General features: G+C 31.7%; 1 protein-coding gene across 1 annotated transcript; it reads right to left on the reverse strand.

Annotated features, from left to right (window-relative positions):
- Positions 1-118: 118 nt before the first annotated feature.
- Positions 119-20,415, reverse strand: LOC133201044 (acid-sensing ion channel 1-like). The gene is made up of 12 exons (XM_061336846.1): positions 20,276-20,415; positions 17,546-18,101; positions 16,024-16,122; positions 15,574-15,754; positions 15,354-15,413; positions 14,931-15,084; positions 13,130-13,221; positions 12,738-12,911; positions 2,688-3,256; positions 2,509-2,607; positions 2,052-2,178; positions 119-285 (listed from the first exon to the last, which is right to left on the reverse strand). The coding sequence occupies exons 1-12, from the start codon at positions 20,413-20,415 to the stop codon at positions 119-121; spliced, it is 2,418 nt and encodes an 805-aa protein (XP_061192830.1).
- Between the last annotated feature and the right edge of the window lie 1,007 nt (positions 20,416-21,422).

Here is a 21,422-nt window from a genome sequence, read left to right on the forward strand (position 1 = left end):
TCTTTAAGACGGACCTACATAGAGCAAAGTACAAGTTCATTTCGTTAAATACAACTGAACATGCTTGTAGTAATACAGTCAATAGGCTACTAAAATATTCAGTAAATTAATGAAGTATTTATTCCATGACAACATATATGTCATCTTTTGGGTTATCCGCTTTCTTTTTTCTCTTTATTATCACTGTGATTGTGTGCTTAACTGCCTGTAGGATGACCTGAGATAACTCGACTAAACTTAGAATACTAGCTCCAAGGAATATACCCATGTAGCCACCAAGATTGCCTATAAATGGATAAAAAGTTAATTTATTGCACATAAATGTTTGTTTTCAGTTTGTACTACATGTATTGTACATAAATTCCTAGATATCGGAAAACAACTATATACCTAAAAGACTAAGTATGTTCATCTTCGGGATCTGTTTTCTTCTCTCTCTGATCAATGAACGGTAATATATGAACACGTGGGCAAAATTTTCTCTACAATAGGAATCGATTTACATGTAATGAACAAATGATGAATGCAAAAACCACGTGTTACATTAAATTCAGTGAATTTATTTGTTCTGATGTAAATGGAAATTGACTACTGTAATAAATAAATAACAAAATTGCTTAATTGTTTGAAAAATAATTCATAATAGTTTGCTGTATTTCGTCTTTATTATATATGAATAATTCTTGGGATTTTACCGAAGAAAAAAATTACAACTTTATCTTCCCTAGGTGGTAGGGACTTTATGCAACAAATAGTTTTTCTTCTAGGTGATATTTAAAGACTTTCTTCAACTCACCACTTCTTTTGTGAACAAAAAAAGGCCGCATCAATTTTTTTTTCGCTCACTCAGAACTCGGAATTCGTAGACTATGAAAGTGTTTAACGTTCAAAAACGACCAACCTTTACAGGAATATTTAGATTTTAAAAAAAACAAAGATTTTGAGTCTATTACATTATCGTCAATCCTAGATATAAGACTATGTTTTATCAGTTATCAGAGCAATTATATAATATAACAATTAAGTACTTCAATGCACGGTTAATATGTGGTTGCAAGGACCCATGTCAAGCTATATTGACCTCATACACAGAGATTGATGTTGACCTCGCAGGCTCCGTCAATATCGTTTCTGTATTTTCGGTCAATATTTCTTAAAATGGGTTCACCTGATACTACACGGAAGACCATAATTGTATTATACAAAACTGTTGATATCTCGTTTTTTTTAGCTTGGACTTTGAAATAATTATACAAACCTGCTTATATTTTTTCCATTGTGTTTGAGCATTGTTGTTCTTTTGCCAAGCGTTACAGACGATATTTGCTTCTCAAAATATGTTCTTATACACGATCTTGGACATGAACATATATCTCTTTGTGATTGTGTTTGTTCAAATACATCTGAAATCAAGTTTGTGTTTTTAAGTCATGAATACATTATGCATGCATGTACTTTAAAAAGCATGATCATTCTCTTTCAAGTTTATATGTACTTTTTACTTTGAGATCACGTATTGGAATGTCTTATTCCCCATTAAAACCTTCACACACACACACACACACACACACACATACACACACACACACACACACACACACACACACACACACACACACACATATATATATATATATATATATATATATATATATATATATATATATATATATATATATATATATATATATATATATATATATATATATATATATATATATATATATACATACATATATATATATATGATTCTTTTTTTTTCAATTTTGAAACGTACTGTAAAGTTTTCCTCTAGCTCTCACAACTTTCACAACCCTTTAGCTGTGTTCGAAGATATAAAGCAGCTCACCTTCTTGTTTGAGAACACAAGTATGCATCTGGTGAAAAGAACAAAGTTTCTCCGATCCTGGAAAAATATATAGTCACGACAGGAAAATTAAGTGAACTTAGTAAATTCTATTCAAATATACTAAAATTTGTGACAAAAAGAGACACACCTTGGTATGTGTGTCCTCTACATCCACAGTGACTGATAATAAATCTGCTCTTACACTCTCGGACACAGGCGCGATGGCTGTAGATCTGATGGTGCTGTAAAGGGGAGTTTAAGTTAGGACTGGTGACGTCCACACAATGACCGTCAGTAAAGGCCAAATAGGGAGCAGGTAAATAAACGTCCTGTAATATTGTTAAGGATGCATGGGTTCCAAAAGCGTATTAAATTATCATTTTTTTCTGAAACTCAATATCCTCAATTCTTCTTTCAAAGAATAACACGACTTGCCACCAAAGGTTTTGAATAATTGCAGATTTTTCGAGAGGAAAAAAGATCGCAATGAATTTTGAACTATTTTGACATTTCCGAATGTTGAATGTACTGCGTTGAAAAAAAAAAAATCAGAGATAGATGGAGGATATATCTGAAATACATGTATTAGATAAATCAAGCATATGTATGAAGCGTCTGTCATGAATACAAATGTAACTCAAACAAACTATCAAAATTACTTGTTTATATTCGAGGGCTACTTCTGTTACTGTTTCGGGGCCAATGAGGAAACTGTCAAGGTTCATGTTGGGTTCTTCATCTTTAGGATGGATAGCTACCTAGATTAAATGCTTTGTATGTAAGATATGAACATATTCAAAATATTTTAATTCAGGATCGCTTTAGGGAACATACATACACTCATTCCAACAGCCATGCTTTCTGTGTGCACGAAATTATCCTGGTCAATATGCAGCAAGAGAGATAAGCCATGGGATTTCCCAGGATTAGAAGTCGGAGACAGAACACTGTCGTCTAACATAAAACAAGGCCCCATGTCAGTCAGTTTTGGTATCATCAGATCGAAGCACTTCATCATTTTTTCTCTGTAACTACAGGACAGAAATGTCTCGTTCACTTCAAATCCGACATAGTTCAACCAATTGTCTATTCCATCCTCGTGTAAAAAGGTGTTTTCCGGGTCACTGAAATTAAGTTCGATTCCAGCAGAAAGGGAACTAGTTTTGCTCACAAATGACAAGTACCTAAGAAATGATGTATTGTTTTGAATTTTTGAGAAGTTATATTTAGATAAGGGACAAAATGTAACAGGAGGAAAATCAAGTTCTTCCTTGAGTTTAATACTCATTGTAGTTAAGGTATTCAAGTCACCATAGTATGCAAACAGCAAAGACGCAACCACAATGAAGGCTGTGAGTATGGCTGATGTTAACACTGCCCAGAAAACACTGTGGAAACAAAAAGTCTCTGGAAATATTGAAGCTCTATTTATGTGAAATAAACTGATATATTCTGGTGTGAAGTATTACATTTTTGTAACAAGATTCTATTAATTGAAAAAGAATTCTGAAGTAAATTGAAATAATTAAAAGGATTTTTTCTATTCATTGAAATAAAATAAGGTATCCATTTCTACTTTCATTTATATTAGTCATAAGGGGATAAAAACTTCAATAAGAGATAGTATTTGAAATTATATCAAAGTTAGATTTTAAGTTTCATTCAATTCAAACAAACACTTTAAGCAGACGAGTAACATTTTAAAACTTTTCAGCTATATATATATATATATATATATATATATATATATATATATATATATATATATATATATATATATATATATATATATATATATATATATATATATATATCATTACAGTTAGACAAAAAATATGAGAAGGATAGTTAATCCGCATTCAGCAGATGATTACATATGAGTAGCCATGGCACATCTACGTCGAAATTTATTGAACAGAAATACCATTCTAATGTATTTGGTACACGATACGGACAAAATCTGTGAATGGACTTTTTTTTGTCTTTTTTCGAGAAGAATAGCCAAATACTACTTTTGCATTTCTTTTGGTCATCCACCAGCAAAGTTAATGAAAAAAATAAATAAAACAAAAGAAAAATAGGGTAAATACCAAGGATTTACGTTTACTCGGACAGCTTAGTCGAATAGCTGGATGCTTTAGTCGAACGATAGTCGTACTTTTAAAATATTTTATGCCAAAGTTTTGTCATTTTCAGAATATTACAATATTTATTCCACGCTCCCATCATATACCATTATTTACATGTGTCCAGTTCCTGCAAAATCATTAGCCCATAATTTGTAAAAAGTTTACTTTTCTTTCTATCAAATTATACGAGGGTCGATCAATAAAAAATGCAATAGGTCATCTAAAAGTAAGAGAAGTACATAATACATATTCTAAATATTTTCAATCCCTCAAAACGTTCCCTATTACCCTTTACGCATGTCTTAAGTCTTTGTACCCATGACCAGAAAACCTCAGCATACTCATCTTTAGGGATGCCCCAAAGACACTGATGAATATCACTTCCCATGACATATCTAATATTGTACAATCTTCCTCTGATTGTTTTTATGCGTTTACTGGACCTCTTAAAAAATGAAAACTAATAAAACATGCTTGGGGTCCTTGTTTCTCTTTACAATAATAAGAACGATAGGTTTTTCTTTGATTCCACATTTTATTATTGATCTTCCTTTTTGGCTATAAAAAGTGCACCAATGTTTCGTCATCTATCATGCAAATTTAACAAATTTTCTATTTTGTTAAAATATTTGTTTTTAAATAGACCGTTAACACGTTTAATGTGTTTTCTCCTAGGCAATTTAAAAAAAAATAAGGCACTTATCTAATATTATTATATTCATTTCCGTTGTCAGAATTCTATAAAATGTTGTGATGATGAAATGCTTAATGTCTAAGCAATGTCTTTCGATGTAAATCTGACATTTTCAGATATCATGTTGCACATAGCATAGATAATTTTTGGTGTCCCTGCAAATTTCAATCGACCAGTTTGACTGTTATATTTTAACTCTCCTCTTTTACTTTTGAATTTCTGAATCAATCTGAAAATTAAACAGCGTTAAAGACTATTCTTTCCACATATAAAAATCACATCTTAAATATACATGTAAGTTCTTCGGCGATTAATCTAAAGAAGCAGTTTTCACATACGCTCTCATTTTCATCTCCTTGGCAGAGATCATTTTAGACAATTTTCAGCTCAGTGTATTTACCATGCATACTTTAAAAGTGAATTACTTTGCAAGGAGAATAGGAAAAATCATGGGGTTTTCTGTGATTAGAAGCTCTTTAATTGAACGCTTCAACTGTGAAAAAATAAAAGTAAACAGATCTACATTTACTATGATATACTGTTTGTTGCATTATTTATTGAAACACCCTCGTATAAAATTTTAATTATGAAATGCTGTTATAAAAACCAATACATTCAAAAAATGAATTGACATGAAACATGAGAAAAAAAAAAACAACTGTAAATGCTGAAATATTTCCTAAATTACAGGTACATGTTTGCACATGATTAGGCATGAAAATATTCTATTGCGAATCGGAATTTTGAAATTTGAAGCTAGAATCCAAATAATTTTATAAGCCCTCTCCATTTTCAGCACTTGGAGGTAGAAAATCTATTACGATTTTGTTTGTGGTAGCATCCGTTATTTTTCGGGCTCTTTACCTTGGCGATTTTGCGGAGAACTTACGAGAAAAGGTTCAATTTAACCTCGAATTAGACGGATGTCGGTCTTTAGTCCTTTAAAATGATATAATAAATTTTATGTTAATAAAGACACAAAACATCATTGTAGCTTCAAGTAATTTTAATTTTTCAGTCTTTCCACCGTGAAAGCTTTAAAAACATGCCCAGACAGCAGATTTTGAAGATACATTGTATGTTTGACGATCAAAAATAAATCTACAAATATCTCCTTATTACTAAGAACAGTGACCTTAGAACGGTTTTAAGCTTTTCTCTTACGCGGGTTTATTACGAAAACACTGATGCAGAATAAGGAAAATAAAATTTTATTACCTCGAACTTATGTTTACTATAAAGTAGCACATTTTTAACGAATAACCGAGTAAAATATATTTAGCTGATAGTTGGTATGAACGAAGGATAGTCGAGTACTCGAACACGAACTTGAAGTGAAAAAACAAAATAGTAATTCTGTTACTGAAAATGGCATGCTATTAAAAATAAAATTGTGACATTGTAATAAGTTGTCGTTTATACTTTTAATTTCTCTATATAGCTGTATTTCTCAGATTCCTATATTTATTTACCAGGAAAGTCGTGACCTTTCTGCCGTAATATGCGCTATTCCGTGTAATGTCGTGGTAGATCTGTAGTCTCGCCATATGTCTCCTATAGATCTACTGTTCTCTAAACAAAATTAATTTATAAGAATAAAACATAATGAGATAGGTATGAGTGATGTAATGAAGGGTTTGGTTAAAATCTTACCTTTTACATTCTTCATATCGCCCTTGATATAGCTTGAAAACTCAGAATATTTCTCGGTTTGACAAGTCAACAAGCATCTTCAGGATAGAATGTTTCTACTCTATTTCCTTTTTAACGGAAACTGGCAAAACGTTTTCCGGCAAGGGCAAAATTAGAAACACACACTTTACACTAACTTGCACTAATTGTATATTTTACTGCAGTATCATATTTGTATTTTTGAACAAAATAATCTGGGATACGGCTTTGTAGTAAATGTCCAAACTACTTAATTGTGAAATATCATTTCTATTAACGATTTAAACTCACCTCGAATTAACTCTAGGAAAGAATGAAAGCGATTTAAAAAATTACATGTATATATGTCTTACCTTTTCACGACACATTTTCATAACTGGTTTTTTTAAATATGTCAATATTCAATAAATACAGATAACTCTAATAAAAACAAATACATTTAAGATATATAACCTATTTTACTGTATAAGATAGGTTACATATGAACATATGTAACTTAACATCATCTATAAGAAACAAATTTGTTAAAATAACATACATGGCAAACAAATATTAAATAAGCTTAAATTATTTTAAACAGAAGAAATAAAGGATTACTTTTCTGAGAAATTTTCCTTGTGGCCAGAGAACAGAAACAAAGGGCTCATGGGCAACGTTGCAAACTTGGGCCGATTAATCAGATTTTTTGTGTTGCTGTTGAAATATTTCACTCCACATTAATAGGACTAATGTGGCTTTGCTGTTTTGGAGAGAAAAATTCATCAGATTTTTTCGGTTTAAATATAGCGTCTCAGACTTTAAGAAGTACATAAAATATCTTTAGGAATATTATTACAAATGTTCTGTCAATATGCAATAAGGTTTTCATTCAGAAAGCAATTTTGGAACCCAAAAAGTTTTTGAAGGGGATGGGTGTTTTTTGTTTGTTTTGTTTTTGTATCTTTGTGGAGTTCAATAAGACCATGTTATTTAAAGCTCCCATCAGATCTTAAGCAGTAGGAAAATCATATTTTGGAACATGTTCTATAATGCCTTAATGTTGTTAATGAGGTTTCGGAATATGATTATACCCACACTGTGAGTCAATTGGGGGGAGCCTCCCCCAATAAAAAAAACTTTCAAAAAATTCTTCGTTAAAAATGGTATGGGTTATATATTAAAGGACATCATAATACAGTGCTACATGTAACTGCACATAAGTTTTGTCTTTCAATGTATTCTCCTTCTAACCTGGGTAATTTGATTGAAATTTCCACTATCTTGATCTAAGCTAACATGGCTAATTTAGCGTTCACAAGGTTGCATTACACTAAGGTGACCTTAAAAAGCCATGGTCTTTTCGTTGCAGGAAAATGTCATTTTTCTATTTTCGGCCCCTAATTTTCCCCATGATGAAAAGGAAAATTCTGAAACCTCATCGAACATCTTAAAGGGGCTGGACACAGTTGCACTGTTTACAATTTTAAATGTAATTCTTATTAAAAAAAAAAAAATAACTTCATTTTACATGAATATTCTAAGAATTTCATGACAACGACATTCTTCATAACATCACGTCAAACACCTGTGTTTGTAAAGAGGGCACGAGCTCTGTTATTCTTAGTGTTTACGTTTAACCGGGTGTGTTCAATTTGTTTAGTCTGCACACATCACTGAGCACGGACTGACAATACTAGTGAGTTGGTTTTGCTTTCTTGCATTTCTACTCTGAACTTTCTAGATTACAATTTTCATATTTTTCATTAATACACAACAAAATTTAGACTTTTCTTAAGTATTATGGATAAAGTTTACTTTGTGAAAGTGCAAGGTTACGTGTCAATCAAACTCGTCCCGAAAATCATAGTTTTAGTAATTTCCAGATAAAAGAATTTTCTTAACACGCTTTTAATATATTTCGGTGTGAAATGCTCTAGCAACACATAAGCCATGATATTATTTAGAAAATTTTAGAAAATATGAACTTCAAATCTGTGTCCCAGTACTTTTAAGAACACAAACAATCATATTCCAATACAATGTATATGATTTAGGTTTTTTGTATAAAAAATGTTTTTTCGTCCCCGAAATGGCCTTCTATATGAAAATCAAAATTTTGAAACTTATTACACATCTGCAGACATTATTATCAATGACATTCAAAAAGGCGAAATTGCTACTGAGTAATCTCTCAGAAAATTCTGAGAACCAGATATCATTGTGTAAAATTTACCCCAAAATAGAATTGAAAAATCCAAAACCTGATTGCATAGCACAAGATACAAGATTTTGTTAGTCTAATTTTGGTTCCCGGAGGAGCAAAATATTTTTTTTAAAAAAATGAAGAAGGAGAATCAAAATGATAGAACAAACATGGTTTGCTGTTGCCATGGAATAAGTATTTATACATTACCGATTTATTTCTTTAAAATAAATGAGTTATATTCTACATGTATTACTTAGAAGTTTGTTTTTGTATCTTAAAAAGAATATTGTTTCGACACTTTTTAATTTTCCGCTTTTTATTTATCAAAACATCCAAATTTGTTGCTGGGCAACGGATAGGATTTTTCAAAAAACCAACGTATTGAAGTCAAACTCTAAAAGTGTTTTTATGTGAAATACATGCAACAACTGGTATTAATTTAAATTGATCTTGAATATTGTCAAAATCAAGAAAAAATCTGTATCAGCAGAGAGAGAGAGAGAGAGAGAGAGATGTAGATATATATATATAGATTCTAAAGTCTATCAAAGAACTATGTCTAAATTTAATATCAATGTCTTGTTTTGTTAAAACACGTAAAATGTGTATCATTATTATACTAGTAAATAAGAATAATTATAAAATTATTGATATTCAATTTTTAGCTATAGTATAAATGATTTGATTTCCATCCACATGGAAAAATTGATTGGTTGCTAGTGTCAATTGTAACCATGACCAAAAACACTTTCGTTTTACATACATGGATCATAGTGAAAGAGAAATCTATTATATGGGGTGTGATTTTCCATTTGTAGGAATATATCTCAGTTTTAATCACGTCATAGAGAGGCCACCCTGTTAAGACAGATTGAGTATTATGACACTATGTAATTTCTCTTTCTCTCTAGCTATTCCACATTATCGATGAATAATACATAAATTTAAATAATTGATCATCTATTATCAATTGTCCAATTTGCTTTATTAACAGCATATGCTAGATATTCCCAAACTGTTGCTTCCAAACTTCAATTATAAACAAACCATAGAGTGCCTAGATATTGAAGATCTAAAACAAAATCCTCTCAAGTGTTCTAAGACTTGCTCTTCTTCTTCTTCTTTCAATACATTCCCGTTGGGCATGTCGTTACTGATGATGTCAATATACAGTAGTTGAAAATGAAGATCTTAAAGCGATCATATTAAAAGGTCGTAAATACAAGGAGTTCCGATCAATTCATTTCTATTAAGAATTCTATGGAAGATTATGCCAACCGTTGGGCTAATTATGAAAAGGAAGATCTGAACACTTTGCCAGAATGGATCAAATGTTTTAGAAATATATTAAAGAATCGAATAAGAAATTTAAAAGGCAATATGCAAGCCATCTATCTTTCCGTTTTCACTAAATCGAATGTGACCAAAAAACTAGAAAGACTACATAAAAATATGGTTCAAGCTTGTAAAAATATCGTTTTTGTTTGCAAGGCTCATTATTATGACTGCATTTTCGAAGAACTTGGTTTTAATTCTACTTTTGGATATCCAACTTACTCCCAGTTTCACTTTCTAAAGATGACATTCTATAAAACCAAATTTCAGTATTTAAAACCTTTAACATTCCAATTAACGAAGGTGAGTTCGAGCTATCCTCCCTCTACTTGATTCCTAAACTTCATAAAAATCCTTACAGAGATACATTGAAGGGTCAAGCAAATGTTCTACTAAGCCCCGATCCTTACAAAAAATATTTACTGCTATTAAGGAGAAACTTCAGACGTACTGTGCTACAGCATATTCTAGAAGTGGTGTAAATCAGATGTGAATTCTCAAAAAATTTCAAAAAACATTTAGAAAATTTAAAATCGCCAAATTTTTCAAATGTCAGTAACATCAAAACGTACGACTTTTCAACAATTTATACAACCATTCCTCAAGATAAATGAAAAACTAGAATTTTTGATATCATAGATAACTGTTTCTTCAATAAAATGGAAATTGGAAAGTTTCCTCTATCTTGTGATTGGTCATCAACAAAATGACTTTGTTAAAACTCACTCTGATTCTATACACAAGTACTCTGAAGTTGATATAAGAAAGATGCTGGAGTCTCATTGACAACATTTATGTAGTTTTTGAAGACCAGGTCTTCCAATAAACTGTTGGAATTTCGATGGGCATTAATTGTGCTCCTTTATTAGCCAGCCTCTTTTTATATTCCTATGAAACAGAATTTATTCAAAAACTTCTGCATAAGATGAAGAAAATATTTGCTGTGGCCTTCAACTCGACATTTAGATATATTGACGATGTAATATCAATTAACCAGTTCTTTCATTTATATGTCGTTTTGATATATCCCAGTGAACTTGAAATAAAAGACACCACAAAGTCTGCCACATCTGTTTCATATTTGGATGTTTTACTGACTATAGACGATAAGGGACAACTAACAACTAAATTGTATTACAAAGGTGATGACTTTAACATTTTCATCGTCAACTTTCCTTATCTATAAAGTAAGATCCCGTTAACACCAGCATATGGTGTTTTCTTTACCCAACTTATTCGATACTCAAGAGCATACTCCGAGTACGATCAATTTTTAAACCGAGGAAGTCTACTGAAAAATAAGCTGATGTTGCAGGGATTTCAACAACCTTGTTTAAAGTCAGCATTTCGAAATTTTATGGTCGTTATAATGACCTTGTTAGCAAATATAGCCTTTCATTGGGTCTTATTTTGGCTGACTTGTTTCATACCTATTGTTAGGCTTATTATACAGAATTTGACTACGGAATGTGAAAAGACACCGAAGATCAAAGATTCCAAAACGACCAAAAGTGTTATTAGTATGTTTACTAATAGAAGATTCTACTTTTCAAATTTTTATTTGAAAATCATGATTCAAATTTAAATAAAAGACATTTTAAAATCAATATAATGCATAAATCATGACGATTTGAATAATGGCTTCCAATTACTTGTAAATGATACATAAACATAACTTTTCAAATACTTTAAAGTAAAGCTTAAGCTTGTTCGGGTTTACCTACAATTTTATACAAGCTTATAGACTGTATTACTGATATATTTTGGTTCAGATCTAAGAGCTGAGGATGTTTTTTTTAACTTTAATTTTCTCAACTTTATTGAAATGATTAATTTGGTTCGATCCTGATGTAGGAGTTCGGGGAACTGTTGGGTTTATATATATATATATATATATATATATATATATATATATATATATATATATATATATATATATATATATATATATATATATATATATATATATATATTTATATATATATATAGTGTGTGTGTGTGTGTGTGTGTGTGTGTGTGAGAGAGGGTGTGTGTGTATGTGCAATGATATAGTGTGCAACAAAGAATTATGAATCCAAGAAATCAGGACTTGTATAACGTTTTATTTCAATATGTCAAGAAATACGTACATGTCATGTGATATTTTGAAAGAGTCTTCGCATATACAATAACTCATCTTCAAGGTTTTTTTTTAAAAATCAGTGAAATATCTTTTGCATGATACATGTATTAACATATAAAGACAGACGGACAGGAACCTGATCAATGCATTTTAGCCTTTGGTATTCGACAAGTAGTGCATTTCTCAGTTTTAAACCATTAAATTAATTTAATATTAGCATGCAGAATCCAGACACCTCCCACTGCACCCGGAATTTTTTAAGTAATTTCTTAAGTAAAGTAACCCAAAAAATGACCTTGGACCCCCTTTATCAAAAGCGATTTGTCCTACCCCCCCCCCCCTCCCCCCGAAATAGAATTTACGGGTTTGGAGAAGTTGATAAAGTTTTTCTTTGCTTATCAAAATAATTCTGAGTGGGATTTTCTTTTTGAGTGTGTAAACCGCCCACCTCCAATCTCTGGAAAAAATCCTGGATCTACACTAGATCAGATTTCTGTATCAATTGTATTTTGAAGCTATGAGTTGAATTTTTATAAAGTCACCCAACTTATTGCTGAAACATTAAAAAAAAATTGTAATTTCTAGAATCACCAAAATCCTGGTTAAAAAGGCAAAATGTAAGTTTATCTGACGAGTATTTCTCTAACTTCTATTCATTTGTTCAATCCCCTGCCTAAAATGATATCATGGTATCGGTAGCGCTGTGTATATTCCACTTTTGAGAATGAGTGGATATCACAACGGACCATTACTGATGCTTAATGGAGATTTCCTGGATGTACCGGGAGCAGGAGAGGGAGCTAATCTTGCAGGACGGAGTGCTTTCTTACACATAACAATGATAGACAGGAACAAGACTTCTATGAGCTCGGAGAGCGTCAGTAGGCTGGCTCCCAGGAAAACACCCATCTGTCCTCCTATTGTTCCTTAAAAAAAATTCAAATTATTTCATTTTATGTTTTTTGCGAAAATATTTATACAATGTAGCAATTGTCTGGCTTAAGGTTAATTTCACGATTATAGATTCCAGTGCTGAATCCAATAATTAGACATAGATCGAGTAATCCATTAAGTAGAGATTCCATAACATTGTAAAGGATAAATCATCAATAATGAACGAACAATAGAGAACATAAACACTCACCCAGAATTTCAATGTATGTGATTTTCTGAATTTTCTCAAAGCTTTTATATACCAGACTTTCATAATATATCCTCACTTCCATGATGTTTTCTCTGAGAAACAAATGCATAGTGAAAACGACATAGATGATCATCATGTTAAATTGTTTAGAAATATGATTGAACAATTATCATGCATACTGTAGATTTATTAAGGTGCTGTTACCGGGAATCAAAACCAAACATTATTGATATAAGGTAAACATGCAGTAGATGGAATTTTAAAAGGAGAATGGTTTGAGGGTAAGTTCGAGTCCTTTATTGGGATGCTCACTCCTCCATGGCACCTGGTCCCACCTCTGGTGTTTCAGAGGTCCTGTTTGCTCTGCTCCGAAATATTGTATTGTTTAATGGACTTTTGAGCTTGAATACTGTTCGCTATTACCTTATATTTCATTATTTAAATAGATTTATCACATTTATTTGGAAAAAATCATCTGATACAGACTCATTTAAAAGAAAATCGAATGGGTCCTATTAAGACAAGAATACATAAGCCTTAACAGTTCCTTTTTTTAATTCTTTAAAGATGTTCAATTTTCAAAGGCCTCATGAACTAAAATTGATAATGTTATTTACATGGATTCAGCTGTTCTTGAAATTAATTCAAAGCCAATAAGTTCACAAATAACAAGTGTTTCTATGAAGCTGATTTGAAAATTAGTTTGTTATAGATACAAGATGGTGATTTGCACATAGAAGGTTTCTGATCTTCATGTCTTTTGTTAAGAAGATGGGCGAACACGGTGAGCAAAATGCCTTTTGTGTGAAAGGAAAAAAAAATGAAATCTCAATTATGACATAACATTAACGTATATTTTTTGTAAAATCTCCATAATTTGCATCAATCTCACAAACATTGAAATTATTCGGTCTAGTAAATAGCAAAAACACACCAAAGAAGGCAAAAATGATCATTTTTCATACTATATTACATTTTTTTTTCAATTTTTCTGGGCGCCTGCGTGGCGTAGAGGTTAGAGCGTTTGCTCTAGAGTCGCGGTGAAAGGAGTTGATCCTTACGTCGCGGGTTCGAATCCCACTGTGGGACGTGGAGACCGGTCCTTCGGATGAGACTGTATACACCGATGTCCCGTGTTGCAGTTGGTGCTGGCACGAAAAAGATTCCTCACTGCTCAATGTCCCTAAGTGAAGAGTATAGGTCAAAATTTGCAGCTCTCCACCGGCAAGTGGTGGCGTCTCCATATGGGTGAAAATTCTTGAGAGGGACATTAAACAACAAGCAATCAATTAATCAAACAATTTTTCTGTATGAGTAAATCTTCGTTTCATTTTTTTTTAAAGATTATACTCAAAGTAATGTAAAACTATTCATATTACGGTTAACAAGAACACACGGCAAAGATCCGCTATACCAAAAATACACATTTATGAAACAACATTCGTATCTTTCCGAGAAATATTTGAAGTCCATTTAGTCAAGGGTCATTTCACAAAAGAGCTATAAAGGGTAGTTGTGAAAAAAACTGAAACCCAAGAATACAACTTTTTTTAAATCATAAAATGATTTTTGCTGAAAGAATTTTTCCGCAGAAAAGCTTTGTCAGAATTTCATATTTTTCAATAATATGAAGTTTACTCTAAATACTACCTTCACAAACTGAATATAACTTTATACATTTGAAGCTATAGGCAATTTGCACGCCTTGTTCGTCCAGTTCCTTTAAGAAATTTCAGAATATTTCAATGCCATAGTTCTTGCATCACACACAACATAAATGTTCCCTATACTTAGGGTTTACCGTATGTCAGTGTACCCGAATGTAGCTTTGATCCAATCCTCGTACAAATTGGCCGGGAAATAAGCATTTGATATGTGTGTTTTATACTCAATATTTGAACAAGGAATCGGACAACCACACTCAATCTGGAGTGTCAAGTTTCCATCAAACTCTTCTGAAATTAAAATACCATGAATCAGACAATGAAAAAAATAATGCATTATACGTGAACTTATTTTGATTGAAACATTATACAAAGAGCATGTACTATTTTCATTATCAAAGTGTTAAGTGTAATATTTATTAGTTTAAAAAAAACCTGGTATGAAGATTTGTTGTTACATCTCAAATGAAATTAACAATAAGCCTTGTTACAATTTGAAGAGTTTGCAATCTTGAACTGAGTCTTGATATCTATTCAAACAACAGAAATGTGATACTCGCCCCTTGCTGGCTTGTGACAGTGATAATCTCTCTCGATAGAGCATATTGGTTCCAATTGTCCTATTGACAAAAAGGGTGGGTAAAAAAAAAGCCAATAACTCACAATCAAGACAGTGAAACACTGCCAACAACAGAGATATAGTTTAGGCTAAGATTTATCGATAAAATGTCTTCATAAAAATTCTGTTATATCATGCATAAATCAATGTGTTCATCTTACCTAAATCATGATGACTACGACATGAACATTTCTGGAAAGCAAACTTTTCTTTGCATTCCCGCAGACAACCACTGTAACTATACAGTCTATGGTGTTTCAAATTGTTGATAAATCCAGCTTTATCAACATCTTCGCAGTATTCATTCCCAAATGCCTTGAAAGGATGGGGAAGGAATTTGTACTGCAATAACACGTTATTTATATATATTTTTTCATTTACTCTTTAAGATATGTCAAGTTACTTTAGATCAATCGACATTTCGCACCAAATTCTTATGATCAAAAAGAACAGTCTTGGTAATAATTACATAACCGTACATTGCATTGAAAAAATATAATTTGCCCTTTCGAAATCAAATTAATCTGAACATTTCTTTTTCCTAGATATCAAAAAATATTTCAATTTAAAGTCAATTATGAATTTCTACTACATGTAGTTTAACGTGGAACCTTTGTCATCTCTAAAGGCATGTAGGTTGTGAATCCTGGAGAAATCAAGAATCCAGAATTCATGATGTTTGGCTCCTCATTGTGATCGTGGATCACTAACTGTAAATTCAATAAACATGGATCACAACCTTTAACGTCACAATAAACATGAATTACTAACTGTAACGTCACAATGAACATGAATTACTAACTGTAACGTCACAATAAACATGAATTACTAACTGTAACGTCACAAAGAACATGAATTACTAACTGTAACGTCACAATTGTGACGGTCAGACGGGTTCGATCGCCGGTGGCCAGATAGCTATGTTGGTAGAGCACCTGACGGGAGATTCAGGGAACACGGGTTTGAATACCGGTCTGGTCTGTTTTATTTTTTCTCCTCTCCTGTTACATTTGGATCCTGGTCGGCACCAGATGTCACAGGGGAGGAGAAAATGCGTTCCCGGATTCTCCACCCAAATCATGTAACAGGAAAGGAGAAAATGTATGGCTGGACAGGGAATCGAACTAGGGACCCCTGAATCACTAGTCAGGTGCTCTACCAACTAAGCTATCCAGGCCGATTTCCACGGCCGAAACCATTACATTCCTCCCTCCTTAAATTGTCTTGTCCTCAAAGACACAACCCAAGTTCTTTTTGCCCCTGGAAGGACTTAACCTGCAAGTCCAGGGTCAACGGCACCAAATTATGTAACAGGAAAGGATGAAATGTATGACTGGAGCGGGAATCGAACCTGGAAACATGCCTGTATCGCTGGTCAGGTGCTCTACCGACTGAGCTATCCAGGCCGATATCCACGGTCCAAACAATTAGGCAATAAACATGGATTACTAAGTGTAACGTCACAACAAACATGGATGACTAAATGTTAAGTCCCAATAAACATTAATTACTAACTGTAAAGTTACAATAAACATGGATCAATAACTGTAACGTTACAATACACATGGATTACTAACCGTAAAGTTACAATAAACGAGGATCACTAACTCTAACGTCAAAATAAACATGGATTATTAACTGTAAAGTCACAATAAATGTTGATTACTAACTGTAAAGTCACAATAAACGTGGCTTACTGACTGTAAAGACGCAAAAAAACATGGATTACCAACTGTAAAGTCACAATAAAAAGACGTACTCTTCAGATGTCTTATTTATAAGCTGCAATTCAGTGTTAATCATAACTCTAGTAGATATATAGAAAGTTACAAATATAATATAAATAGGATGAATTCTAACTGTTAACATGACAGTGAAAATGGGTATAATTATATTCCATATGATATCAAGGGCATATCAAGGTGAGAAGAAACGTTCTTGTTTTACAGGGAATCATATAGAAGTTCTGGTTCCATTCTTTTCCGACTGAAGAGAGACGACGCCTTTAAGTGATTTGATTTTCTGATTTGATTTCCTTATTTGTTCTTATTTGAACATATGTACCTTTACTATGGAACATTTCTGACAAAAAGAAAGCTGGAGAAAGACATTTAGTTCATAAGAAAGTTTTACCTTGATTCCTGCCCCCATGTTTCTAGCGAAGACATAGTCACTTTGATTGATATGCAAGTACATCGTCAATCCCAGAATGCTTCCAGTGTAATGTGTTCTTCTGGGTTCCCTCGTATCAAGACCATTGAAGGAGAAGCATAGTCCCCACTCAGTCTTATACGGAGTGAACAACTTGGTACAATCGAAGTATACCGTTTCCTTCCATTTACATGCAATAAACATGTCGCTTACACTGTAACTAATGTTAACCAACCAATCTTCCGTACCGTTCTCATATAACGGTAAATACTTGGGATCACTGAAATTCAATGGTGGAACAAAAGATCCAATATTACTGCCTCTCTCTAAATAATCCATTGTGGCCTCGTCCGGATTTAACTTTGACATTTTGTAGGGACTAATATTACATACAGTTACAGCGGGAAAAGTTATCTCTTCCTCCATTTTGATGTTTAAAATTGTCAACGTTGGGTATGAGAAATATTCCAGCTTGAGGTTATATAAAGTTAATGTCAGCGAAATCCCCATGACTATCACGAGAATAAACCAGATTATCCTGAAATCAAACAGTACCAGATAATACTAAAATCATGAAACCAGATCATTATAATCATGCCAAATTTCTCAATGATATCTTAAGAAACAAAAAAAAGTTATGTCCAAAAAATATGCTAAAAATGTCGGGAGTGCAACACCTTTGTGTGACATTTTGAAAATTCCATTTTTTTTTTTAAGATCTGTTTAATAACAAATAATGGTTTATGTTGGAAATAAAAAGTTTCCTGGTTAAATTCAATGTATTGAGTTTTAAATCTAGACTAGTAACTTTTGCTTGATCAAGTAATGGTCACTGCTGATACTAAAAAAATGATATCCCATGTCAGGAGTGCAACAGATAAAATGTAATGATGCTAAAAAATATTGAATTTAAAAATCTGTATGACAATTAAGTCAAAAAAGAAATTTTGAAATTGTATGACAATAACCGATAGACCATTAAAAGGTATGGTACCCTACGGCTTTCCATAAAAAGGTTTAAAATGTTATATAAATCACAAGCAGCATTAACGACAGTCAAATATCTGAGGGTACCCATTTATGTGAGGAGTAAAACATTTGATGTTCTAACTTGGAAAACTTTCATCAGTATATAATGTTTTGCATTCTATTTTGAAAAATAAAGACAAAAGGAACATATTTATCGAATAAATCTATCATTTACAGGACCTGTCTTGTTTCGGTGGAAAAAAGTGGCTTTTAATTTGCTATTTAACATTAACATTAATTGTCGCAATTCTGGTTTGAAAAGTTTTGATATGAAAGAACTATGATGTAATAATTTCTCCAAAAATTACTTTTTTGTCAATTTAGTCATTTCTTCAAATCTTAGCCAAAGCAGAAGTTTGATATAACAAGTTTTTTGTTTTGTTTTGTTTTTAATAAAATATTAGATTTTAAAGTGACCCTATTTTACCTTATTTTGTTGCACCCCTGATATCTGGTATGGTTTTTTTTTTTTTTTTTTTTTTTTTTTTTTATCAAACATTGTTAAAACAATTCTAACACACAATATCTCATTCTTATTTTGTAAAACAGTTCTTTGTTAATATTTTTAATCATTTACGGAAAGTTTTAATATTTGACTTCAAAATATGCTTAATTGCTTATGTATGAAATATTTTTAAAAAATATGTGTCTGATGATGAAAATTTTCCGCAATTTTCCTCTAAACGCTTGCAGATATTGAGCTGATTTTTGGTATGTGACTTAACCTTGATGATTTATAGATCAAGTTTGCATTTCGTTTCGCTTCATTGATTTTTGAAGAAATTATGGCAGTTTCAATTTTTAACGGGAACCAGATTACACATGCCGGTAGGGGACTAGTATTGCTAATGCAATACTCTCAGAATGCTTGTTGATTTACATAATGATTTCAACTTGAATAGTATCGAGCATTATTTTATTATATATTTTGTAGTATAGAGATGGAGTACATTGACAAAACAGTTTTGTTGCACCCCTGAGTGCAGTAAGATTTAAAATTGAAACCACAAAACACAAAAATTCATAAAATACCCATATTTTCTTTTTTCAAATGTTCTGCAAATAAATATTCTGAAACTTTTTAATGGATTTGTCAATCTTATTTTAATTACGGAAATTTTAACTAGAATGTATATACAATATGATGTTATAATGATGTTATAATTGAAAGATAAGTTATGACAAGTTGATTTTTTTTTAAAATCAATTTGCTGGTCATCATTTTTTTAATTCATCTTGAACCTTTTTTTTTTTTTTTAGAATTGATCACCGTTTCACTAGAGTGCTTAATTTCCTGTTATCCTTTGATTTATAAATGTAAGTATAGATATGAGGAATTTGGAAATTCAAAAATCATTCTGTGAAAATTTAGTGCACCCCATACCTACTTGTATTTAGGCTGTTACTCGTGTAAAAAGGGGAGCACTAAATACTACAAAGTAAATTATCAATGTGAATATAAAATCCTTACTAATGATAAAATATTATATAATAAATTATATAAATAAATAAATTATATAAATATAATAAAATGACGTTGACAATAATATATTCATTTCCTATATATATATATATATATATATATATATATATATATATATATATATATATATATATATATATATATATATATATATATATATATATATATATATATATATATATATAATTCTGCTTTCTTACCCTCGAACAAAAGTTCTTTCCTTTGAGATGTGAGAGAGTCCGTGTAAAGATGAGGAATCCCTGAACTGCCGCCAAAGACCACGAATAGAGTTATCTGATGGTTGTAATGACGTCATTTCTGATCTTTCCAATGATGTCATTTCTCCTCTTTGTGGGAAGTGTTTTTCCGTGTGTTGGTATGTTATTTTCAAATCATATTTCAGATTTAATCATTTCATAGACAAGCCTCTCTGTTAACACAGATTGAGTATTATGGGACGATGTTATCTCCCTCTTTCTCTCCAGTTATTCGACAGAATCGATGAATTGGACACTCAGTTTCAATCACCGATCATCTATTATTAACTGTTCTACCACTTAACTTGATTGACATCATATGCTATAGTTCTACTGAAATAGAAATTTCTAGCGATATATCAATATAATCAATGTCTCCATTGGAGCGGTTATTTTCAAAGAAACATTTGATACGTTACCTGTTTGCAGAGATATAGAGGGTTTTTTAAGGACATACGCAACGTAGTTTGAACTTTATTGTCTTTTCCCCTGGAGTTGAAGAGTTCCAATACTTAAAGGAACTGTGTGCTACATTTTGATGTCTATATATGCTATTGTACACTTCTTCTAAAACAAGTTTGGATAAACAAAATATCTAGAATATATGTTTAGTAATTTTTGTATATTTTTCTTTGAATTATACAAGAATTTCCATCAATTGATATCTTTTCAAAACCCCTGGTAACGCATGCTGATTTATTGTCTACAAACATCTGATGGCACTATAATCTTAAATTAAGAATATCTCGAAAAATTATCAGTAGGTAAGGTACGTTGCGTATATCCTTAAAGAGTTACCCTTCTTTTATCTCCACAATGCCATTAAATGCCAGCTAATGCACCTCTCGTAATCATCCAACATATTGGTAAAGCCAGAGGCAAAGGGATCAGCTTCTTACACAGATATACACTTTCTTTCTAAATCGAAAAGTTTCGGTTAGTGAATTTATACTGACTGACTCATTATTACAAACATTTATAGATAAATGTTTTCAAATTGTTAACAGTTAATGATATCTTTGTCGGTAAACGACAATTTATTTGTCCTTTGTTGCACAGAATGAAGATCAAAGATTCCGAAGATTTTAAT

The sequence above is a fragment of the Saccostrea echinata genome, unplaced genomic scaffold (genome assembly GCF_033153115.1).
Source record: "Saccostrea echinata isolate AGI-Se365-2 ecotype Australia unplaced genomic scaffold, CSIRO_AGI_Sech_v1 ptg000042l, whole genome shotgun sequence".
In the NCBI taxonomy this organism is placed as follows: domain Eukaryota; kingdom Metazoa; phylum Mollusca; class Bivalvia; order Ostreida; family Ostreidae; genus Saccostrea; species Saccostrea echinata.